Genomic DNA, 26,600 nt, shown 5'->3' with positions numbered 1-26,600 from the left:
AGAAAAAAAAAATCAATGGTCTGACTGTGTATTTCTTAACACTGACATGGAAAAAAATATGTTAACATGTTTATACTACATTACAGATCCATCATGCATCTCTGACTGCCCAAGCGGGATGTCACCTCCTTAAACAACTCTTACGTTTGAATGCAAATAGGTCACTGCTCAACAGCTTATCGCTGTGCTACAGCTTCAAATATGTGTGTGTGCCTCAACCTATACAGACCGTTGCTGAACACTGTGACAGCATCTGGTGCTCACCCAGTTCTAAGTAGTGTCCACAGTCCAGGGTGCAGCTATACATTCACTGTGGCATCTGAAACATGGCTCAGCTCCAGAAGCACTTGACTAAGCTGGCACAGATTAAGTAACAGGACACATACTGATTTGTTTATCTCCTAAGGTTAAACTAACAGAACTGGAAAAATGAGTCTGTCATTAAGAGACTAATTAATTATGTAGACAGACAACAGACACAAATCCAACACTGTATCAGCAGTCTAGACAAGACACTGCAAAAGCCCTTTTAAATGATGGTATATGTAACACTACTGGCTTCACTTATCTGTTGAAGTGATGGCTGCTTTTCAGTCAGATATGGGTGGTGATGACGTTAATGTTCCTTAATATGGCTTTACTCAGACATGACAGGATCTTGGAGCTGGGATTTCCTCACAGGATGTATCACTGACGGATTTTGTTGTTGAAGCCTTTATTAACGGCTGTCGTGGCCCAAAGATGCCTTTGTCATTCTCACATTAAATCCCCTATTAAATTTCCTCATCAGCTTTGTCATTTATTTAGCGAAAAGGAGCATTGTGCTAACAGTTTCTTTAATGTCGAGCAAAGCACAGTGCAATTAGAAGTTCGGCCTTTCATTCTAACGCTAACTGCTATTTGCTCACATGTTGTATGTGAAATGTTCACAGCTGGCATGAATGTGAATCCAAAATACAGGGATGGTGCTGCTCTGATCATAAATTGTAGCCTCCACCCCGACATCCAACCCCTTTCTTTTGCTCCATATGACAACATGCACAGGCTTGAGATTCAATGGCCAAATTAAATCAAGTCCTGTTTTCTCTACAGCAAACAGCAGCCCCAAAAACAGAGATACAAGCTGATTATGATGGAACAGTCTGCTTATTTTTCATGTTCACGACACACTAGACAGCAAACAACAGCACACGTTGTAATGTGGATGATTATAACTATTATGTTTTCTGCCTTGCATGCATCTTAAGAAAATGTGCGCTGAAGAATCAAAACAGACTCTCCAACAGCTGAAAATGTCATGGCTATCTCGGCACGGAACACACAAAAGTGAAATTTTATATTCATATCTAAAGAAATAAGCGACTGAGTTCTGATTTCAATTATTTTTCCTTGCTTTGCACAGATATCCTGGTGCTACAAAGTGTTGTCTAACACTGAATCAAAACAATCACACCCACTGGTTTCACCACAGCAACAACAAGCCTCAACACTGCCTCGTTCTTACCTAAATAATAAGACAACCGACGCACATTTTGCCACCACAACTGTCACTCCCTCCATGTTTCCTAGGCCTCTCTGTTAAAAGTTCATCTTTCACATTGTCTAACCGAATCTTAAAATGTGTACCGTCAGTTATTTAAATTGTTCATTCGAACTGTTCTCACTAACCTTTTGTGAGGCATGAAGCTTGTGTGCTTCCTGTGTGAAAGCAGGTGTGTGTGTGAGAGAGATAATGTTCTAGCAGTGCCAGGGCTGGAGGTGTGAGCTGCATGGTTACATCATCATGAGTTTCTTTTCTTATCCTTCCCCTCCTTCACTTCATGTCTTTTTTCTTCTCTCTCTGTACTCCCACTATTTCACCCTCAACTTCCTGGCTACTTTTTCTCCCTCTACCTCTCTAAAACAACTCACTTTTTTTTTTACCCTGTCTGTTACATAAGACACTGGGATTAGTGCACAGATGACTTGTCTTCTCATCGTTCCTCTCTGCTCCTCTTACTTCTTCTTCTTCCAATCTTTTTCGCATTCTGCCTCTTTGGTAAGATTTTTTTTTTCTTTAATACAGTTAAATTACGTCAGTTAATGGCTCAAAGGGCACAAAATTAAAAGGCAAGCAAATTTAGAGCCACGTTCAGAGCAGCAGGGCAGAAATATCAATTAAAAACACAGCAAAATAGAAACACAAACTGCAACAAAGATGAAATAAAAAAGGAGATAACCGGTGGAGGAAAAAGGAGAGATAAAATGAACTGAAAGTGATGGAGTGAATTGGTGGCCTAATGTAGACAGGGAAAGTTGGTCTTTTCTCCTCTCTTATATGTGAGGGGAGAAAAAGCAGTATGTGACACTTATTAAGGGTTGTCACGTAATTATTGTGTTTGTGTAAATATTATCATTTCATAATAATAGAACTTATTCAGGCTACTGTAAAAAGAAAATGTTAACTATGCCAGTCTGTTGATCCAGTAGAGAGGTCAAGGTGCTGCTGGGGGAACGGAGGGAAATGCCTTCGAGTTTGTTTAGTCTGCCAGTCATGTTCTGTGTGTTCAGAGTAAGACAACAGATGGAATGTGAAGTTCAACACAAAGTCCAACAGCTAAAAAATATTTGCCATATGCTCATTAAACCACATTCATCTGGAGTCAGATTCTGATCTCGATACTGAACACACCTCAGACCTTAGAGTGAGTGTATTTGGGTGGGGCTTTTGTACATTCTTTCACAAAATATTTTGCTCATAGAAGAACTTTCTGTTCTGTGATACCAGGTACAACATTAGCTCGAGGAGGTGAGTAAAGTTGAATATTAACTTACAGCCTGGATGGTTTGTTTCACCAGAAGAGAAACAAACCACTGTGAAGAAGTAAAAACTCACAGGTTAAATCATCTGTATCAAACCATATTAATGTTATCTTAATATGAATGACATGTTATCACTTATCCATGATTTCCCCTTTAAGTAACTACATTTAAAACAAACTACAGGTTTATGTGTTAGTATGGCCTTGCCTTCTTTCTTTGCATAAAGGTGAGCTTGCTGTGTTTTGCTAACAGTTTGGTGGAATCCTGAAACATTAATCTTCATTTTGCACAGAGGGATTTGTCTGTGCGTCAGTCCATCAAGAATTTCAGCACTGTTCCTGGCAAAGTTAAATGCCACATTCTGTCTCAGTGCCACTGAAGAGGAAGAGAAAGGACCAAGAGGAGAAGACAAAGAGTATTTTGATGGGTTTGTAATTTGACCATTACGTCAGGAATGTTAACTGTGAATTCATGTATTCATAACTACATGCAAACAGCCTTACAACAACGTGGTTTCAAACAATAGATTTATAGACTCACATGATCACATGAGTTAAGAATAACCACAAAAACCCCTTTGGGTGGATGGAATGGTCAACAAAAATAGATAAACATACTTTTACTATACTTAGGAGGATCCATTACAGCGTAATGACAGAGACGTGTAGGCTTAAGACCAAAGATCAAAATAAAGAATAAGCTGAAGAAAGGACAATGTCTGTTTCTCTGTGGCATCTTAAACAACACTGACACCATCTTCAGCATTCACATACTGACACATTTGGAAATGTCATTAATAAATCAAAAGCCTTTGCAAAAGCATTTGCATAAATTGTGAAACTTTGCTGTGTTTACTATTCTTGTGTTAGCAGAGCTAGAGAGACAGTTTAACAGAGACAGAAAGCCATAGATAGAGAAGGTGAAGAAATTAGAAACAAAGGTGACAGACAGTACCTGTTCATTGATAGAGCTGTAGTCGTTGGTGGTGGAGACGTCATCGTCCTCCGAGTCAAACAGGCCCTCCTGGTTGTCCAACAGCTCTGCCAGGACTCGGCTGACAGACTCCTGGTCCCGAAGGTCCTCTCCTTCTGTTGACAGACTGCACATAGATGATGAGAGAAAAGTGTGTTACGTTGGTTGTACTCTTCTTCCTGAGGGGTGTTAAATAATTATAATAGCTGAATAATTGAATGTGTTATGCTTCCATCTGTCTCTGAGTGCATGTTTATGTGTACTGTTGCTGGCCATTTGCCACATAAATTATTTTCTACCAGCACGGTGACCCTTTTCTCATGTTCCCACTTTCTGATGATAAGGGACAACTTGTATTAGACGATTTTACTCCCAGCAAAGATTCGGAACCAAAAAAGTTAAGAGTTTTGACACAGGACAGCAAAATAAATACTACAATGCCAGGTACACACCATCTACTACTGTAAGCAGTGGCTTAAGTACACAATCAATCCAAAAGCAGTGCAGAAAGACCTGTCTGGATCTTCACACAACTATAACAGTAAATAGTAAAAAGTATAGTGAGAAGGTACAATGATTATTAATAACAATCATTAGATGTCCCAAGACAGGTATCTTACTGAAAGATGTCTGGCCCGAAGACGGCAGCCAGTGCCCCGATGTTCCAGCTTTCCTGTTGAAGTGAAGCCACGCTGGCCAAGAAGCGGCACAGAAAGCGCAGCAGGCCGTAGTTCAGCTGGGGAAGCTGCTGAAGGAAGTACTTCAAGTTTCTACACAGCTCCTCTTCATTGCTGTAATCTGGAGATGTTCAAGAGTAGAACACAGGTTATGGCCACACGTGACTATTTTTACAACTTGTACTGCAGACGGCAGCTCTTAATCACTGTAATTATTTTTACTGGAAAAGGGTGTTGGTTTTAATTATCATTGCCATTCAAACTTACTTCAACTTCAACTTCAAACATACGCTGTGCACATGTTGCACTCAGTGTTGGTGCAAAGTTCCTTTTAATTACTCTATCTGTACTGTGAAGTGAATTGTGGGTTATCAAATCCTACCTGTTCCTTCACAATTCACTCAATCTCATTAAAATATGCAAACACAGATAAGACTAACGTACAATCCACTAGACTAGAGATGGCAATGAGGAGAAATGGACAAAAATGGTGAGTTCAAGCAAACTGCCCCACTGCTCTAATCTGCATGAGACCAACAGGAACAACCATGATCATGACAAGGGGATTAGGACAGATTATCTGTGAGTCAAAAGAGGACAGGGCAAAGTGAAAGAACAGAAACATAGCAAATTTGAAAATGATTATTCATTTTCCACTACACATGTATTACTACACCTCTTAATTTTTCGCCTGGATTGTTCTGACTGTTACCAATATCCTAAATGATGTAGTGTAAGGACAAACCTGGTTATCGATTTGGTCCTGCACCTTTTTAAAAACAACAAATAATAAGTGTGCATGTATCTGTATGACATAGTTTTTTAAGTCTACATATTTTAGGAAATTTATTTTACGATTTAAGAGAAGGAGAAAAAAGCACAAAGAGGTAGCAAAAAATCAATTTGTGCAACATGGAAAACAACACTGTATCAGATGCTCACATCAGATTTTAGTTTCAAATAAAGAGAGAGAGAGAGAGAGAGAGAGAGAGAGAGAGAGAGAGAGAGAGAGAGAGAAGAGTGGATGACAGGAGAAGTAAAAAAGCAGTCTCTGTCACACACCTTGGTGTAGCTGTAGTATGTGTCCCTGTATCTCTGTCGGGATAACCGGCTCAGGAAGCTCCTGCAGGAAGAGTCGGAGCAAACTGACTGCTGATGCCAGGTCCGCCTCCTTCTCTAGCTCCACCTCCTCACCACTGTCATAACGCTGGCGCAACCAATCCACACGCTCTGCGTTGCCATTAACCAGGAAGAGTCCCTCCAGGTCCAGGTTCCCTGAGAACATATGAAGCAAATATTAATTTTAAAGAATTAAAAGAAAGTTCTTAACATCTGCGCAATTGACATTGCATTAAAACCATAGTGTATATTATATTTATATATACATATGTTGTCATATTTTCTGAGCTTTGTTTGGGCACTAAGCCAACATCCTCCCTCCCTTTTAGAAGCAATTAACCACCTGTTTCAGGACAGTGAAGCATCAAACAGAAAAGGGTGAGCATAAATTTTACATTCGGGTTTGAGTCAAAACCCTAACATGACTTGCATAATCAGGTTTTCAGGTGTAGGAGCTCACTATCTGCTGAGAAACTTCAAATGTTTTGATAAACTATCCTATTATAGGCTATGTTTTCAGCAATATAACTGTGCGATTGTGCTGCCTGCATTCATGTGTATATAATTGTAGTCGATGGCTGTAACAGCGTGCAGGGGCCTCATCCCCTGAGGCACACTGCCCACAAACACAGGTCCTTCAGAGAACCAGAGGGCCTGACTGAACCTGTGCTTTCATCCCATATGACAAGGTATTGCTGAAAATAGTATAATCATCAATTTGTGAAGTCAGAAATGATTCACACGTGCATACAAAGTGAGTGATGCCATTTTAATCAAGGTGGACAACTAGAAAACCAGGCAAACAGACACATGAACAAATGGTTGAGTGTAGACATGGCATGTGGACTTACGGTCCAGCTTCTGAATTTGATACCCGGCTTACATTAAGGCAACACAAGAATACAAGTACAAAGATCTCTGAGTGTATTTGTACATTTGTGTATGTGAACCCCTCCCTTATCAGTGTATGAAACACCATATGCAAGACCACATGTATGTGGTGCGACAACATCAGCATGTTTGTGATTAAAAGAACAAACTGATAACATCAGCAAGTCCTGTCAGGGTTTGACCAGTTTTAGAACATTTTTATATGTATATAAATATATATTATATATATATGTTTTTCCTCTGGCCCTCTGTTCATTTTGTACAATGTTAGAAAGTGTGTTGTCACATGAATCTTCTGAAGAGCATTTGATGTTTTCTGCAGCTACAACTATACTAATGACAGTTTTGTTTTTAGATGGACAGCAACACATGGTCATCTACATTTAAGCTCTAATCATTAAGTCTTAACTTATCATGCTTCAGTCCTGACAAACGCTTCATCTCACAATGGCGATAATCTACCATAACGTGAGGTAAAAACAATGGCTGTCAAATAAGAATGCTGATCAGCCTGTTTGGGTACATTTTTAGTTTGTTTCAGAACAAAAGCAGAAGTTTGTTTGTTCCAGAACCATATGCTTCAAACAAATCAGTTTACACAAGCCTCTAAAAGCAAAAGTATTAATAACTGTTCTGAACAGTCACACTTGGGCTGGGCAGAAAGCCTGCAGTAATAGAAAGGGGCAAGATGAGATTAATTGTACAAACTGTGATAACAAAGCACATCATTAGATAGTCTATTCTTAAAGGAATTCATGGTACTGTACTCAGATGTACATAAAGATTGTCAATTTTGGAAAGTAAAAAAAAAAAAGAAAGAAGAAAGATAAAGAAAAAGGCGGACAAATATCTTTTCAATGCCCCGCTCCAATAAAAGAGAGAATCAGGCCTTTTCACTGGCTGAATAACTTCTGGCAGCACCACTGTAATTAATGTGCCAGCAGAGGCCCGGGGGATTAAGGACTTATTACATAACCTCATATGGTCAAGTGGCTCTCTCTCACACAAACAGCTCACCTGCTTCCCTGGACACTTGAGGGAAGTTGAGATGAATTCCAAAAATTAAAATAAAAAATATCCACTGATTTGACAAATCTATAGCAACTGACAATGTTTACTGCTCCACACCAGAACACTGACAGGAAATCCAAAAGGAACTTGTTAATTCAGATGTGCGTTCAACATGCTTTTACAACCCCAGGGTCAATTAAAAAGCCTGTACACCACACTTGTATGGTGGACTGTTCACTAGTGTCCCGAATTTCACTGCAGGCAACATGAAATGACAATAAAGGAAACTTATCTTCTATGTGTCGTGTAATTTTTAAATCTGAACATCTATTGTATATTAGTTTTCAGGAAGTTTATGTTTATTCAGTAATTTGCAAATCAATGACTTTTCAGCATTTCACCTTCTTTCATTCTATGGGAGGCATTTCACAGACATCTGATTGATGTCCAGTGATAATGACATAATGGAAAACAAGTTAACCAAGGTAAATGACTAAACACATCTATTTCCTCAGGGTTCCAACAATGCATCCTTAGCATAAAGAGGATTAACTGGTTAGCTGCCTGGCTCAGGCTTTTATGGACTACGCAACACTCCAAGTCAGTACTGATGGTGTTATGCAGCCAGTACAGTTGCCAGCCAGCTGCAGATAAATTCTATGGCTCATTCGTTTAAAAACCTTAATCTGATTGGTGAAATAAGCAAAATCTCCATTTTGTATGCCTTCAGAAAAAAGCTTAAACCGCCAACCTGCTCTCACAAACATAATGACATAACACTGAAGCTTCTGCTCTGTAGGGCTTGAAAAGAAATGCTCCAGGAGGAATATGACTGAGGGCAAGAACTCTGGTAGCTTCCCCTCTTCACTGTTAAGCTCTGCTGTTTTCACAAGAGGAGCTGCAGTTGACACAAGTGTTGTGTAATAAAGAATGAAGCAGGCTGGCCAGGCTGTCTGCCAGTGCATCCAGAGTTCATCTTATCACATAAACCGGATCTCCTCTACAAATATATTTTGGTTTATCATGATGCAAGATAAGTCAAAATAACAGCAGCAGCCCATATTTGGGAGAGAAAAATCACAGAAAGCAATCAGATGTACCTGAGCACTCAGGAGTCTGTAAGTGTCAGAATTCAAATTACATGCACAAATGGGTGCAATGAGAGTAGGCTGAAATTTATATTGTAATCTTATTCTTTTTCTCATTTCAATCTGACAAAAACTCTTCAAGTATATTAAAGGACAAATTTTATGTTTTGCTTGAATGAGTGATAATGTTCTGCTTCTATTTTGTATACTAAAAGCGTGACTTATTGATCATTTTCATAGAAAATAATTTTAATAAAAAAGAAGCCTTGTTAATGCATAAATACAGAAGTCAAACTAAATTGTGTTTTATTAAGAGTTTGGCAAATTAATGCATGCACTTTGTCACTGTAATAGTGTTTTATGCTTTCAGTTAACGTTTTCCATTAAATTCCGATAATTCCTTTTACTGTGACTTCTTTGGTTATATTTAAGAAGTAAAAAGAAGGACACTCAACTGGCTTAAACAAAATGCATCAGCACAAACATGTGGGTGTTTATGAGTCACATATGCTGTATCAGAATACAATTTTTATTGCTTTAGTATCTTTCAAATTTACTGGCATCATTTGCCCTGGCTGATAACACAGATATTTTAAGTTTATGAATAATGATTTAGTGGAAATGACTCCCAGATGAATCATTTACTGTTCATTTAGTGGTAAGAAACAAAGATCCGCAGCCCAAAGGATTTTAAAAAACACTTTAACCTAAATTTTAATGAATGACATCACAGAAGTGGCTTGATCTTGCATCTGTACGTGTTGCTATCACTCACCATGCTCCTCAATGTATTCAACGATGTGTTTCACCAGGGCAGGAACCTCATGGCCACTGATTGTGTGTGTGCGTGTCACCTCCTCCAACGGAACGCCAAAAACCCGCGTGCTGCCAGCTGAGCCCCCGCCCTCGTTGCTTGGCAATGGAGACACGCTCTTCCTCATGGCCTCCTACTCCTCCTCACCACAACCCCGCCAAGACCTCACGTCTTCAGAAAGAAGAAAAAACAAAAAGGTGAGACAAGGCAAACTGTGAAGATGGAATGATTTACTAAATAAATGCTTTGTTCAGAAATGCAGCCTGGTGTAAACAAACCATCACTTTTCATCTCCAGTCATACTCACATTGAAAGCAAAAGAGTGGCAAAAACGCAATAACAAAGATTGTTCCAAGGAGAAAAGCAAGACGAGTGGTTAAGGGTCATCAGCAAACACTTTACCTCGGCTGTTCAAACAAACAAAACAGGCACACACTCTCAGACATATGGGAGTGCCTGGTTTACACACTGTTGCATGTTTGTGACATTTAGCTATGAAACAAGAGGAGGAGGAAGAGGAGGAAGAGGAGGAGGAGGAGGAGGAGTTGGAGAGGAAAAGAAAGAATAGAAAGTAGCAAAGGCCATTGGCCAGAAAAGGCATTTACACCTGGTCCTTCAAGGAGGGGAGAAAGAACAGGTGGAGTAGGAGTACAACTTACAACTAGGAAGTCTATATAATTGGCACAACTATGAACTAAGACCAAAAATTACTTGTTATGACAAGTCCTTGTTAGATGCTGGCAATTAAAAGATCAATGACTGGATTTACAAGATTAATTTTGCACAATTTAGGTTCTTTGCTTTATTAATGGTAAGTGCATGATGTCCCTGCATTCAGGGAGTCACAGTGGAAAGAGAAGGAGACAGGTTTAGGTAAGAGTGGTGGTGTTGCTGTCAGGCAGGGATTATGAAGCAGATGTCCTGTCTTAACCGAATACAATGGTGGCTACATTAGGACAACAGGTTTTTTTGTTCCTCTATAAAGTAGTATCGTATTAACTTCTTACAACTGTCAACTGTTTGTCCCCAGAAGGGGATGTGGATGAACTGAGTTACATAAATATGATTCAGCAGAGGCAAAATCAGCTTGTTTAACACTTGTCCAGTTGTCTGTTACATAATCTTTATTTAAAGGGCAGTAATTTAATTAAGCTCCCATCATTACAGTAATTGTTATATTATCTGTCATCATTACTCCTTTGATATCATGTAAAGGGGATGCTGTCACTGGCCGAGAGTGCAGTGGAAATCACTGCAAAGCAAGCCAGAATCTGCAACAATAACTAATTAATTAAGAAGCATAACTTTGACGATGGCCAGATGGTGAGTAATCTGAATACAAACAGTGGCAGATGGTGTCCATTCTACTTGTCAGGGGAGGAGAAACATTACCAAATGTTTATCAGAAAATCTTGTTTTGTTCCAGTTAAATGAAGCTTATAAAACCGTGCACCCAATACAGTGTGCAAGACTTGAACCTTTGCAGAGCCGTGTTACAACATCTACAAAGTGTGCATTCAGCTCAAAAACCAGCAACCCAACACACGCACACACCCAGAGCATAATGGAGCAGTCAAACAAGATTTTTCTGCCGGGAACAAAGTATATTTTTTTTCATTTGTTCAAAGTGGTCAGTTATTTGCTCCTCCTCTCGCTCCACTGGTAACCAGTTTAAAACCAGTTTGTTGTTGTCTTTATGTTCAGCCTGTTATATCAGATGTACAGCTGCCACAGTCAAGTCAAGAGAAAATTATTTGGCAATTACTTTTAGAATAAATTAATTGTTTTGGTCATTTTCAAAGTGAAATGTCAAACATCTGCTGGTTGCAGCTTCTTAAATTTGAGAATTTGCTGGTTTTCTTTGTGATTTATGATACTAAACAAAGAGTCCACTGTTGGTTGAACAAAAGAAACAATTTGAAGATATCTCATTGGGCTCTGGGAAACTGTGATTATGATTTTTTTTCTAGTTCATTACAGACTAAACAATTTATTCATTAATTGTAAAAATATCCAACAGATTATAATGAAATTTATAGTGGTAGACTTAACTGATGACACAATGAGACAGTAAGGACTTTAAGGAAGTGCAGGTTTTATTATTACATGACCTTCAGTCAGTGGACAGAATAAAATTATTTGAGATTTTGTGGTCATGTTTAGTTAACAATAATGATAATCATTGTATCAGAATCACAATTTTAACAAGTACAAGTTTTAAACTGCAAGAGTTGCAACTGGACATAATGAAACTCTGGGCTGTTTCCTGTCAATAGGATTTCTGTATGCCTGAATCTCAGTCTGTGTCTCTGAACTTTGATCAAAGACTGTTTCCTCAAAGAAGCTTTTGTAATATGAAAAGACAGAGTGGCCTGTGCTTTATTTCTGCTGTTTATGATGGACCAACAGAGTGGTGATTCCTTCTCTCAAAAAACAATCTAGTTGATCTAGCTGCCACACTCCGACTATAGTAAAGAAAAAAAAAAAAAAAAATTCAACAAAAAAAAGTGCTCTGAATTACAATCTATAGGATTCCAGGTAGCAAAATGATTTTCAAACATTTCAAATATTCATGTGCCATGAATGTGGCTCTGTACTCACCGTGTAGCAGTGAAAGTGTGTCCTATCCTCTCCTCCTCCGGCCAGTGAACCACTGAACCATCTATGGCTGCTTCAGGTTGTGGCAGAAGATGAGCCGGTAGTTCCTCATTGACGGACCGCAAATCCCTCTTGCAGGATTCCCTTCTAGCTACACTGAGAGGAGAGAGAGAGGGAAAAGGCAGAGGAAGGAAAAAACACAGAAAAGAAGTGAGGTGGAGGTGGAGACAGAGGTGAGGAGAGAGAAAAAGATGGAGCGTTTTAAATTTCTGGTTATCAACATCTCATTTGGTGAGGTATATTGTAAAACATACAGCACTGTTTCAGGCTGTAGCACATTTATAGCCTTGACATTTGCTGTTCTCAACTGCTAAATTTTACAATGTAGAGGAACATATGCATATTATGTCTGTAGCAGCAACAGCCATTTTCTGAAAAAACAAAGATTTTCTCACACTTTACCATGGTGAGTTAGTCTGTTCAATGTTGAGTTCTTAACAAAAGCAATATGCAAAAAAAAACACCTTGATTTTCCATTTAAAACCAGAAAATAATACACAAAATAAAACAGTGACGTATACATTTACACTTGCTGTGCTGTGAAACTTGGGAGACCCGTATTAAATGTAATTAATTAGAACCAAGTGCAACATAAGGAATCAATGGGATAAATAAAGCAAATGCTTACTAAAAACCACAAGCAAAACAACATTTCAAACTGAACCCAGACGATGAGTCAGACACAAAATGGGGAAAAAAATAAAAAATAAATAAAATACATAGACTGCGTCACAGAATATCCTCTTAATCCAACTAACCACTTCTTCTCTCCATTTTCTATATGCCCTTTCAAGCCTTTTTTCCAGTTTCATCTTCATTTGCTATCCTTCTCCCACTTTTTTACTTCTCACATTTCTTTTTCTCTAACCTAATCTTCCCACTGCGACGCTTGAGATGTCAGGTTGTCCTCGAGTGTACTGGAGGTGACACTTGAACGCAATAACAAAACAAACACCGGTTAGGCCAGAAAGCTGCTCCAACATCTGTGTGTGTGAGTGTGTGTGTGTGTGTGTGTGTGTGTGTGTGTGTGTGTGTCCTGCATGTCTGTGCAAGCCCATGTGAAGCAGAATGTGAACATACTGTCACTTTAAGTCTGTGTATGCCAGGTGTGCGCACCTATCAAATTATGCCACTTCAGTACATGAGTGTGTGTGTGTTAAAGTGTATGCATGACGGCATAAAAGGGTGAGTGTGTGTGCGAGAACGGAAACTGTCCTACGAGTCTGTCCCCATCAACTTGACTGGTCTACATGGAAACACAGCCATGTGGTAAAATTTTAAAAGCACAGCTCTATTTTTGAGAGCGCAATGGAGTCAGACAGACGCTGAAAAATAGCAGAAATGGAGGAGGAAGCGGAAAATAAGAGGGAGAAATAAGTGGGAGAGAGGAAGGAGGAAAAAATGCATCTGCTAGTGACACAAATCATGTCAATTTAGTTCTTAAATAAAGTAATTTATTACTTCTAAATATTGATTGCTTAAAAAAAAGTGTACAAAAATGAATGAAATGAATGAATGAATGAATTTAAACAATCACTGACTCAGAAGCTCAACACTCAGATTGCCTGAATGTTGTGCCTTGATAAATGTGCGCATTTATTATGAATAACGTTTGTAATTCTTATAATGAATTCTTCTTAAAAGCCATCTCATCAAGATTTAAAGATACAGACACATTTTGTATCCATGGTGCCCATCTCTCACTGTACTGAGCTAAAAATGAAAATGCACACAAGCACCTGGTTGAGCCCTGATATGCAGTATGACCAAACTCCTTTGAGAACAACCCTCTCATTCTTGTTTTTCTGCTGGAACACACTACTATACTACCTGTTGGTCCTCCTTTCATTGGGGGAAAGTGTCAGCATTGAAAGACATTTAACAGATTCCAGCCGATTACAAGCAATTTTAGGTGTTAGTTCCAAATGGAAATAATTCCTGTGTGTGTGTGTCTATGCTGTTAACTCTGAAAACTGTGGCCTGTGCAATGTGTCAAATTTTTCGCACATACATGGGAAAAGCTACTATAACTTTTTTATATACGAATAAAAAACATGGAGCTAAATCAATCACCATGCAAAAAATATATATATATTTTTAGCAATGAAATGAAAGAAAATAAAATCCACAGTTTGAATTGACTGACTGAATCCCTGGCTTTTACTGTTTTTGGTTAATGTAAAACCTAAATCCTTGCCAAGACCTTCTGTAAATGTTTCTACTGTGTTTGATGGGACAGTTATGATTTGGTTGCTGCTTTTAGTGCATGTTCTTTTGTTAATGAGCTCAGTGCCAAATGCTCTATGAAACTGGTTATTTTATCATAACGATGATATATAGGACCACACATTTCCAGCCGACTGTGTTTTAAGCTCATTAAGTAATATGACACACATTACTTAATGATGTGCAAGGTTGCTTATAATTTTTATAAAGGATGGCTCCAAATCGCATCAGTGTGGGTGCGGTGTGAAAGCAACTGAGCTACAAAGGAAAAAAATCAGTATATTACCCTTTCTGAAGCTGAGGCAGAACTGAGATGATTGACAAATCAGTTGGTGCCTTGAATGGCTGTGGTCGAGCCTCCTCCTCCTCACTTTTCAGTCAAACCAAATGTAAGAGTAAGCTTCACTTTGCTATTATTTTATCAGATGTAATGGCTTCTTTTTGTTATTATTCACATTCGTTGAGGTTGAATGGAACTCACCTCCACTAGTCAATTCATTGGCACATTATTTAGTTCAAAATTTAAACCCGAGCAGAATTTTAAACTACACCTCCCACTCATGTCATTTTTTTTTTTCCTTCTTCGCCCTGGAAAATTTATTTCCTTCTTATGCCATACTACCACATTAGGGAATAAACAGGGGCTATAGCAAATCCCTCCAGTGGATACCTGATAAGTAATAGAAAATATTTTTTGTTTTAAATGGCCTGTTGACAGCAAAAATTAAGAAATAAAGCATTTTTAGGTTTTCCTATTACTTAGGATTATTACATGGGGGTTTCACGAGTCTTATGCTTGCTCATAAAGATTGCCGAGTTATGCACTCGTCACTCTCTATTCTTTCCAAAACCAACTAAACTGGCACTGCTATGCCATAAGCCTCTTTAAAAGCCAGAGAAAATCCCCCTATTGGACCTGAAATGCTTTTATTGGGTCAGATAATTTACTACTGAAATCAAATCATGAAAAGGTACCATACACCAGATAGTTTTGCTCTCTGCAAACTGAGGCCATATAAAAACCTTAACTATTGCATATTATTGACTATAATGAATCAACAATTTGAGGGCCTAAATGGCACAGTACCAAAGATCAGATACCTTTAAAATAGGATAGGAATAGGATGGTCTTGTTAGTGCCGGGCTCATCACACTTGCGCTATAACAGACATGAAAACTAACCCTAAAGGGAGTGAGGATTTGGTCAATAATGGAACAGTGTAGAACAGTCAACACTCATGTTTCCTTCAGTCTGCCTGTGTATCTTAATCACAGATATTATTGTTCCAGATATCGTGCATGACAACCTCCTGCTCAACAATGAGGGACATTGTTAGAAGACAAACAGAAATCTAAGGCAGTGCTCTAAGAGACAGAAAGGAAAAATACACGAGACAAAGAAAAAAGAAAGAAGAAAGAGAAGAGAAAACTAGGAGACCCAAGGGAAAGGAGCCAACTGATAATATGTAAACAACACAAAGTATATATTGGGAGACACAACTAGACAAGACAGTATAAAGCAAGAAATTCAGCGTCAGAGCTATGCATCATATCACTCACAATAATGCCAGTATAGTTTTTAATACGACTCACAAAACATTCATTTTGTGATAATGACAGTTTTCCAATTTGCTGGCATAATGACGTCATATTATTGAACACTGCACTAACAAGCATGGCTGAAAGAGAATGTATAATTGCTACCATGGTAATATGTACCAAGTGCAAGAAGACTAACTGGAAAAGACGGCAAAATAATAAACTTCACCACCTCAAGCAGAGGAACCTAATTAACATGATGAGAGCCAAAAATCCCGCAAGCTCAATGGTTATTATGGGTTGTAAACTAAATATATACATACATACATATGTACACACACACACGCACACAAATGAGTGCATGTAATTCTGAACAGACTTGAGTTTTTAAGCTAAACGTTTTGTTTCACTCTGTAGGAGTCAAGTAAAACAAAGATATGGATTCATCAATTCGACAAGAATTAAAGCAAGAAAACAATTGTCAGTCTGAAAAGTTGTCCAGGAGGTAATGGGAACAATGTAGTGAATTAAATGTTACATGAACTAACTGCTCTGTGCAGAAAGGACAAAGTTAAAAACACACAATGCATGATTTGGAGACAGACCTAACAGGTCTACCCTACAGTTAAAAGGTAGAACAGACCACAAAGGAGGCAGTCAATAGCCAACAAAAACACACTTCAAATAATGAATGAGTTCTGAGCTTAACAAGAAAACTCTACTTCAGGAATAGAGTGGACGGAGCTGGAGAATAACCTGATTCAAGAGGATGGATAAACTATGAATCACAGACTTCTTGACTTGTTGCCAGCGGCTGGCAAAGCTAACTGACAATCGCTCGGACAGACTAGACTTTTCCACTGGTGAGTAATGCTAGATGCGAAAATGCACTCAATTCATTAATATTCTGTGGGCAGGCTGGGAAGCTTTGACGGACTGGATGAGGTCCACAGGCAGCCAGCTAATGACCACTGCTTTAGGGACACCTTTATTCATTCAAAGTCACTTTAAAAAAAATGGCAACAAAATGAGCTGAAAACACAAAGAAGGAATATTTAGGAAAGGCAAAATGACCTTAATTTTTACACAAAGTAAAAACTGTTGAAAGTATATATATAGAAACATAAATATACCTTGATGTCCATAATATCATTTCAAATGAAAGACCCCTTCATTCATACATTAAACATAAGCAAACGTAAGCAAACCCTGGACCTTAGAAAGACAAAGACTAAAGACAACTTAATGTGCAATGTGTTACGGTTAATCTGTTAACTTCCAAAACCAAGTCCATGACCAAAAAGAAGATTAAATATTCACAAGATGTTCTAAATAAATCATCAAATTTCCCCAAACTTGCATCATGCTGTTAAATTCCAAAAATAAAAAAGATCAAGGCAGTCAAACTCTACATCGTCTGTGAGCACTGGCCAAACTGTCGTGGTCAACCAAAATCAGGGAAATAGAAAGTGAAAGGTCAGACAGCAGAAACCCTCTGCAGAAGTTAAGATCGACCACATTTCTGCATCAAAGCATATGACCAGCAGGGTGGAAAAGTAAAATTTAAAAAGTACATTTATATCAGCTGCATAAGTTTAAAAAGAAAAGTGCTCTTGCCTCACACACAGATCTCTAGACTTGTGAGTTGATTTGAAAATCTTGAAAAGGTAAAACAAGCAGAGAAACACCCCTGACGAACAGAGAGGAAACCACTGAACTCTGCTCTCTGGCAGTTGAGTTAGCTAACATTTCCATATTTGACTTTTGGGTCCATTCTTAAAACTTATATCCCATGACACTGACAAAACATAACTTCTTTGTGCTCTCAAACGGGAAATCCAGTATGCACATGACCTGTCGCTAAAACAAGCAGACACCTAAAAAAAACAAGTGAGGACAAACACGATCTGTAAGTGTGGCTTCTATCTGCAAACTTGTCTATCAATTGCTTAACACCAAGACTGAGATCCTTATCTGATTTGTCACAAACGACCTGTCACACTGTTTTCCTTCGACGCAGCAGTTCCTTTAACAAACAACTACAAATTTAGGATGGGTTTATGAAATAATATGTCATGTCTACCAAATCCATGCAGTAATTAGTACTATGTGTTTCATGTTTCAGTTCAACTGGTTAACTTGTGGCCTTCACTTCCTTCCTCTAGCTATGAGTTAAATTGTGTCTTTCCATATGTTATCATGGCTCATAATCACATCTTGGACACGTATGACACAAACAGACGAATGTGCAAAAATGTACAGGTCTGCCTCATCAATTTTTAAAAAGCTGGTCTTAACAAAGCCTTTCAAGCCAAACAATCTGTTATTTTTCCTAAAGGCCTTCTGCATTTTCAGTTACTGCAATCAATTTTAGGTTGAACCCTGGCAAGCGAGTGGACAGGTAGAGGGATGCTGTGAACATTTCTTACTGAATATTCTGAACACTATTAGACCAACTGAAATGCATGGTATGATACAGAATTCAAGAATCTCTTTTAATGAAAACCAAAGCACGCAGGCACATAACTTAACCAACTCTGAGCCTGTCTGCCTCCTTGTCAGTTTGTCAACCGTTCCCTATCTGTCAGTTTGCTTAGACAAAGGAGAGGCTGTCCACACATCCAAGACTTTCAAACTCCCAAACTGTTTTTGCATGGTGATGCAACATTTTGACCTACAAGGTTTCATCATACAAACATTCATGTGAACAAAAAGCAAACATAAATATGTCCAATATGTCCTGTGTCTCTACACACCTGGGGTTAGGTGTGCATATTATCTTTTCTTTTATTAGTTTATTTAACATTTAGTGCTACTCACAGTGAAATCTATTTGCTTGTCTATCTGCACTGTTTCCATAATGAACTCTGTTACATGTGACCTCAATATTTCTGTGTCATTTGTCAATTATTAGTTGACCATTGAACAATTTACCATTGAACAAACATACTTCTAAGTGGGGGTAAACAGCATGCATGGCAACAATGAACAGGCAGGGATATTAGTGAGCCTGTTCGAAATAGACGTAAACATATGTTTATCCCTAAAACAATTGAACAGATGAAATGATGGAATAGCAACAGTGATTTGAGGAAACTATTTTTACAGCTACTTGTAGGTGAACACTATTTTCTTCAGGGAAATAATTCAGTAAAATTTTGGCACAATTATTATAAATTCTGTCATTTAGTGATAGAAAAAGTATTTTGAGGTCAAAGGTTAGTACCAGAAATGAAACTACAACTGGTAGTGAATAAAATATTATTATGATGGTACAAAGTAATAATTTAAGCACACAAACTAATTTAAGTTTTAGTTTTGATAGCTTGCAGGTTTGCAGGATGTAATCGGTCAGCACTCACTCACAGTTTTAAGGTCATGGTGTCTTCCAGGTGGATATCATCAGGTCAAATCAGGTTGTGAGGCATGGATGCAGACAGATGAAAGGAAAACTAAAAAGAGGAGAGGCAATGCCATGGAGAATAAAGAGTATCAGAAGAGAATGGCACAGGAAGATTAGAGGAGAGAAAGCAGCGGGGAGAAAGGAAGTGACAGGTAAAAAGGAGTACGTGAGGTGAAGAGAAGCAAAGCCAAAGGAGAAGAAACAGAGGCAGGAAGGCAGTGTTTGCCCTTGAATCAGTAGCAGTAGTTCACCGCCCCAGCCTAGTTTATCGGCTCCTCCCAGGCCAGCCCTGTCTTTGATAAATTAATAAGCACATCTTCAGAGGACACAGGCTTTTCAGGCCTTGCTATCTCTAGTAGCACACTCTTGTCTTTATTTACTCTGAAGATGGCAGGAACATCTAACAAAAATAACGATCGCCTATTTTTTTATGTCATGCAAAAGATCTGTGAAAAGGCTTAAATAATCTGTCAAACTACTTTTCCTCCATCCTGAATTTTGAGCCTGAAGATCTGACCAACATGCCTGCTAAGTGGATGAAGAGAGCTAAAGCTTGTCCCCAATCCAGCCTGTCATTTTTGCTGTCGAGCTAAAAAAAAATACATAAAATTATTTTTTTAATAGTTGATTACTGTTTAAGGTATTCTACCTGAAAACATTCTCAGTTTGCAGTTTGGAAACAAGACTTGCTACTTTTGTTTTCAATGGTATAGAACTGAATGAATTTAGGCTTTGAACAACTGGTCAAATAAACAAAGCAATTTGAAGATTTTTAGGGTTTTTGATATTTCATGATAAGGTGCCAGGGTATCTATGCTCTAATCAGTACCATCACATTTCATACACATGTTGTACATTTTCACCCCATGCAACCGAAGCCAACAGCAACTACTGATTAAATGCCACTATGCACTTCACTTCCAGGGTTAAGTGACCCACTTACGGGCATTTGCTGAAGGAGGAGGGAGTTTCTCTGAACTGGTGATCTTACGATCTCAAGCCTGCTTCACTACACTCTGATTTCATGGTCGCCAGCCATTCATACAACTCACTGTCATACAAGTGCTGTTTAGGGGCAACAATAAAATAAGATTCTTTGTTGGAATCAGGCGATGCAGAGCTGCAAGCAGCTTGAACGCCTACAGTGGAAACAAGTGCAGCTCTGTGTTGGCAAATGTTGGAGTGGAGCATTTTGTTCAGGACATTTGCATTGAGTTTGTCTGGTTGCCATCTGGGGCAACAGTCATACAGGTTCCTCTTTTCATGCATTTATATTTACTTTAGAAAACATACCATTTTCTGAAGACCACAATAAATGCTTCAAATCACGCTGCATAAGAAACCTCTTACGAAATGTCAGATTTAAGCAACTTATTTGCATGTGTGTTTCACAGTTTGTCGAAGAGCTTCATTTTTAGAGTCTGATCTTCAATAATCAAGCCCACGCTCTTAAGTGCATACCACTTCATTAGTAACGCTGACGTGCACCACGGTTAAACATCTACTACAAAAGACATAAAGTGTATACATACATAAAGAATAAACATTAAGTGTAGCTCTGTTATCTTAAGTGTCCCTCTTGTTTGAAGGTGTTATGCTGCAATTCTCCACGTATCAAGAAGTGTTGAGAAACTGTTGTGAATAAAAGAAGAAGTAAGAATACTGCCTTATATTAAAACAAAAATCATAAAGCAATCATTTTCATTTACACAACAATAGTTTTAACACACTGTGGCCTACTGTATATAGGATTACATTGCAGAATACAGGGTTATGACTGTGACAATTAATCTTTCTTTGCATAGGCCTTAGGCATAAAATGTGCACTGAGTGTTTTAATGTGATTCACAACACAAATCTACAGTTCACAGACGCATCAGCAAATCAATAGAGTGATCCAAACCTTAGCAGAGCTTACTCGAGTAACTGGGCCCAGCCTTGTCTGAGACAATGACATTGAGCTTTATTGATTTAGTATTGATCTAAATCACCTCTCTCCCTTGCTGTGTCTCATACTGATGGAAATTTACAGACCACTGCACACTAAAATATCAGCCAGTATACCCCTGCCTTTTGCTGTTTTGCTGCACTGAAACAGATCCCTCTCCATCTGTTGTGTTATACTGTGCACATGCCTGACAACTCTATGAACACAATGACAGTGCAATAAGGAAGTGAGGCCATAGTTAATCAATGAGGAAATCCCAAGCCTGTGGTTGAAGCTCACTGAATAAACCATCTCTTTTCTACTGTAAGAGGATTGAATGAGACTCAGTAAACAAAGAATATATTGCTCACGCAGTATAGCACAAGTCTTGTCATTTTCGTCTGTGTGTGTGTGTGTATGTGTGTGCGTCACAGTGTGTAAACAGTAGATCAAAATACGAGCTGTGAGAGTATGCTAACAAATGAGCGGGAAGAAGAGCATGGAATCAGTCACCAAGCAATCTGACAGTGCAGTGTGAGTGATTTTCTCACACACCACACAGAAGTGACAGGTTATTTATTCGTAGGTTTTTATTGTGTTTACTTTTGTTCATTTCAGTAGCTTTGTTTGTAAATTTTACAACACTCTTTCAACAGAATGCATCTGATGGTGAGTAAATGGACATTTTCAGATACTAATGTGTGAAAAAATACTTAGTACTTTGGACTGCCAAACACACTTTAGTTTTAAAATATCTTAATATAGAAAACCACAGCATACAATGTAACAGTCCACCAAACAGTGTAGAAAAAGGGGCCAGTGGTTAAAGATATAAGCCATGATAGGCTGACATACTGTATTTCTAGTCATGCGATTTTCATCACAGTACAAGCTCTCATGTGGCTTCACACACTCAGATACTGCACAGATGGGACATTGCCTTTAAACCTACTGAGGACATTTTGTCAATTTACTAAGATTACTTAAAATCAACCAGCAGTCCAACACAGGATTCTGCCATCAGCTTTCCTCCTATATTCAAAACTGTGACCTTCTGCTTCTGGTAAAGTACAAAAAATGTCAGCTTATGCAAATTAATTTAAACTAGATGCAAATGTTTAGTTTGGAGAGTGCAATATGGATACAATTTTCTCTCATTCTATATGTACTGTATTCTATATGTATTGTTACACAATCTTTGGGTCATGTCAGTGCCATGCTGCATGAAACTGTCGTCAGCCCATATATACATATCTATCTGTATCTATCTATACATATATATAGATAAATAAATATAGATATAGATAAGATATAGATATATATACATATATATTAATTTGGACCCAGCATTATTTTAGTAATATTCTTTGATATTATGAACATCAGCTTATTCTTATAAGCTGTTAATTCTATCATATCATGCAAAAGAGCAAGAGTTAAACACTTAATTCTAAAATGTAATTAGATTTTAACCAACTGAACGTGAGGTTATGAAATATATTTTCATGCAGGTTTGAACACAAGCAGAAGGATTAAATCTGGTGAACTTCTGGCCAGCTTTAGAGAGATTTGGACTACGTTTGGTTTAGCTTGGCCCATGTCCACAGAGTCTAAAACAACCACTCACTGACATGGCAACAACAATCCCACACTGCAGGCAGCTGTGTGGTTATGACACTGCTGTGAATGTTGTGAGTGCGCATGTTTTCCTTCCATATAAAAACTATGGGTCGTCTTACATACACGGCCTTATCTCACACAGCAGGAGGTTGGAGAGTTTTGACACCATTGGTATGTGCATACGTGAGACTCATCACGTAAAAAGGGTACAGGATGAGCTGGGGTAAACTTAATGAGCATGAATGCTAATCATGGCAGGGTCTCGAGTGTCTCACTGAACTTGCATTTACTTAGTAGTTTGTCACCAGGTTAACTTTTACAATATAACAATGTGTTGGTTCAACATAATATTTCGCTCTCAAACCTGAAAAACCTGAAAAAAAACACTGAGTTGTCAGTTAAATAGGTACACATACCTGAAGCTGAAATAATTATTCAGTCAATAAGTCAGAAGACTGTTCATATAGCCAGTATTTTGACAACTGGCTAATCATTTCAGTAATTTTTCAAGCAGATAACCCAATGAGTTTCTTAAAATATTACTGAACATTAGGACCTGATTAAAATAAGCAGTGATAGAGTCAGAACAATTTTCTTTATGCACAAAGTCATGTATCCATTATTTCAAAGCCAGCTTTCTCCTGATCTGACTTAGGAAGGCTGCTTTGAGTTGTCTTCCAGCTCCATTTTAAGGAAATGCTGGAATAACTGGACCAATTGACCTCTAACCTAATTTGCTGGTTAACCAAAAGCAGATTGCGTCTTATCTTAAATGTTCTCATTCTGCCATCTGCAGACACAGCAAAATTAATTCTCAAATTCAATACTTTATTTTTGATAAGTTGTTCACATTGACATAAATTAAAGTCACAACACAACACAAACTAAACAAAAATATGTTCACCTGTTAATCCTGTTATTTCCTTCTGTCAAACTAGCAGTAACAAACATCAGGAATAAATGCCATTAGTTGAATTTTCATTAAAACAAAACTATAACTTTTGTGTGAACTACCTGCAGTACTTCACAGAGAACAATCATGGTGTAACAGCATTACTGATCTGTTTTAACCATGTATTCTTGAGTTAAGCTCAGCTAAATACACATAAATGCTGAATCTGACAGCTCATTAGAATGTTGTTCACTATAAGCCTGTCTGTAAGCATTACATTAATTCATACATTACGCCTCTGCTTCACTCCATCAAATGAGAGTACCTAAATTAGGTAAAAAACATAAATCCAAGTATCAACAGCACCCCAAAGTACAAATTCCAAAATGATCACAAAACTGACATCATCATCATCTCTCTAAAACAGTTAAAACAAAAACTAAACTGCACTGGTTTAACTTGGTGAACCTAAATTTAGCTAGAAATTGCCTTGAAAATGAACACCACCAATTACCACCACCAATCCAAACACCACCAATGTATTACACCTCTAATCCAAAGTGTACAGTGGCTGGCTCAACAACACTTCTGCTAACATTTTTCCAACATCAGCACCGCAGCAAAGTTGACCTTTACTCCAGCCTCTCTACAGACATATCTGCTGTCTCTTACACAATAACCTTGCTGTTCTGACAACAGGTTAAACTTAACTGAGCTATAGGACAGATTTTTAAGGCCACAGATCAAGTGTATTCTGCAAAACTACTGCTGTTTATGTTTTTCTTTTTTGGGTTGTGGCTGTTGCCAAAATACTGGAGTCAAGAACCCAAAAACACAAGACTACACACCAAAAGAGACCATTTTTCACAAGAGTACGCCTATATTTGAATCTTAAGTATATTTTCTGTAAACTGCAGTATGGTTTGAGGGAATTTGCCACCCTTTGTGTATACAATCAGAACATTAGTACATTGTTGAACCCAACAAGCTCACACCACATGGATGCCTATCGAGTCAGTGTGCAGTGCAGAGGCATCAGAGGCCAGAACAGCTGTATTTGCATAAATTAGCATTGTTTACGTCAGTCTTGGACACAGTTTTCACAGGCTTGTTTTCACTTAAGCTCTTATTTATATAACTATCTTTGTTTTCCTTATTTATTTATTTTTTTTACACTTCATACAAATTTTAATATTATTCCACAATTCCTATTCATGTTGTTTTGGGTTCAGTCCAAAAGTATTAATTTACTATCATAAAAGACAAAGAAAAACAACATTAATAACTATTTTAACCTATATTACCTGTATGTGTAAATATATTTTTGTATGCATGCAAGTTTGCACAACAATGTGTGTGTGCCCAGTGCACTACACTGTGCATGTGTAATACATGGTGGTCCCTTTGCTTGTGTCTGTAGTTCACCATATGGAGAGCCAAATCCGATCTAGTTCAGGGCTATGAACGGACACGGTTATGCAATGTGCAGAGGATTTCAGATAGCCCAGAGATGAAAGTCAGCCCATCACATTCTTCAAGCGATTTATTATTATTATTCTACATAAAAATATGTTCACCGGCAACAGCACAAGCAAACTCGTTTAATATATAGCGCCCTGCCGCAAAACACCAGAACATTCCAGCACATATAACCGGAACGGAGCATCCGTGTAAATGATGAAGCTTTCCAGAAACTGTCAGAACAGAAAACGAAACTGCCAGAGACATTTCAAAGGAACGGGAACTTCAGCGACTCGAAACTTGAATGATTAGTTCAGGATTTGTTATGTTTCTGTAATGGGTTGTGTACAATAACCCCCAAAACCAGATGTTTCTGAATTGCATATTACATCTCACTTTGTCGATACAACTACAGACGACAGACAAGTATAATATCAAATGTCTGCAAAACTGAAGAAGAGGTATTTTTCAGTTTCGCTTGTGGCATCTAAAAGAAACCCCTAAAACACATAATTATTTATGACATTTTTCCTTTTTTGTTTCCGAGTTTACGCTAGCTTGCTGTGCCTCCCGAGGAGCCACAGATGTGATGGAACTGCCTCCGTCACTAACCGTTAGCCGTTAGCCCACAATGAAGGCGAATAAAAGCCATAAAAGGTTTAACACACATTGAGAACTTCAACGATACCCTCTAAAGAAAGATACAACTGCGGCGGGTGCATTCACAAACTACCTATTAGCCATAATTAATTAAACAGATGACACAAAGCGCCAGACGGTTAGCTTAGCTGGCTAGCATTAGCCCATAAGATGCTGAGTGAGACAGAAGAAGCTCTCTTAGCAAAGCAAGCTAATCAGTCGCTACGGGGTACCTTACCAGGTCAAAACAAACAGGAACGCGGAGCAAGATGCATTAATTTCTTGTTTGGTTTCTGTGGCCGACGTCTGAAGAGACGGCAACTTCGATGAGATCAAAGCAGACGACGAAGAATTATCGTCGGGAACATTTCAAAGACACTGAAAAATAAAGTGGTTCCTGTTTTACTCGGACTGGCTCAGTTGCCCGTTTGCAGGTCGTTGCTTAGCGAGTCTCTCTCTCTCTCTCTCATACACACACACCCTCAGGGGACGAACCTGCCAAATACTGACCCCGCCTCTTTCTCTGAACAGAGCGAGAGACAGCTGCCAAATACTGACTCCTCATGGCAAACAGTCAGGGACTGGGGGCAGACGCAGAGATATATATATATATATATATATATATATATATATATATATATATATATATATATATGTTTTTATTTATTTGTGGCTATGCAGTTTATTTGATCATAGTGTTAGCTACCAACCTGGTTTTTCTTCTTTTTTTTAACCACACATTACTTTATTTTTAATTTAGCTCTAACTGATTAAGTGTGCTGTATGTACAAGGCATAAATGTAAGCCACGTTTTGACATTACTGGCCCTTTACCACAGGCTACAACTGAAAACTGAAATAA

The 26,600-nt window shown here is 38.2% G+C and overlaps 1 protein-coding gene across 4 annotated transcripts in view; it reads right to left on the bottom strand.

The window, feature by feature from the left end:
- The window catches only part of fam13b (family with sequence similarity 13 member B), a 65,227-nt gene extending 39,013 nt beyond the window's left edge, over positions 1-26,214 (bottom strand). For 2 of the 4 annotated variants that reach the window (XM_046406686.1, XM_046406690.1), the window contains exons 1-6: positions 25,978-26,213; positions 11,976-12,128; positions 9,336-9,545; positions 5,514-5,726; positions 4,395-4,572; positions 3,757-3,901 (exon numbers count right to left, since the gene is read on the bottom strand). In XM_046406686.1, coding sequence (XP_046262642.1) covers positions 3,757-3,901; positions 4,395-4,572; positions 5,514-5,726; positions 9,336-9,501 — 702 coding nt within the window. In that variant the 5' untranslated portion in view covers positions 9,502-9,545; positions 11,976-12,128; positions 25,978-26,213. Of the gene's footprint in view, positions 1-3,756; positions 3,902-4,394; positions 4,573-5,513; positions 5,727-9,335; positions 9,546-11,975; positions 12,129-25,977 lie in introns of all 4 variants that reach the window. The other 2 variants (XM_046406688.1, XM_046406687.1) reach the window with 2 other exon arrangements.
- Positions 26,215-26,600: the final 386 nt, after the last annotated feature.

The sequence above is a fragment of the Scatophagus argus genome, chromosome 12, assembly GCF_020382885.2.
Source record: "Scatophagus argus isolate fScaArg1 chromosome 12, fScaArg1.pri, whole genome shotgun sequence".
Taxonomy (NCBI): domain Eukaryota; kingdom Metazoa; phylum Chordata; class Actinopteri; family Scatophagidae; genus Scatophagus; species Scatophagus argus.
This window is presented reverse-complemented; position numbering and strand designations above follow the sequence as displayed.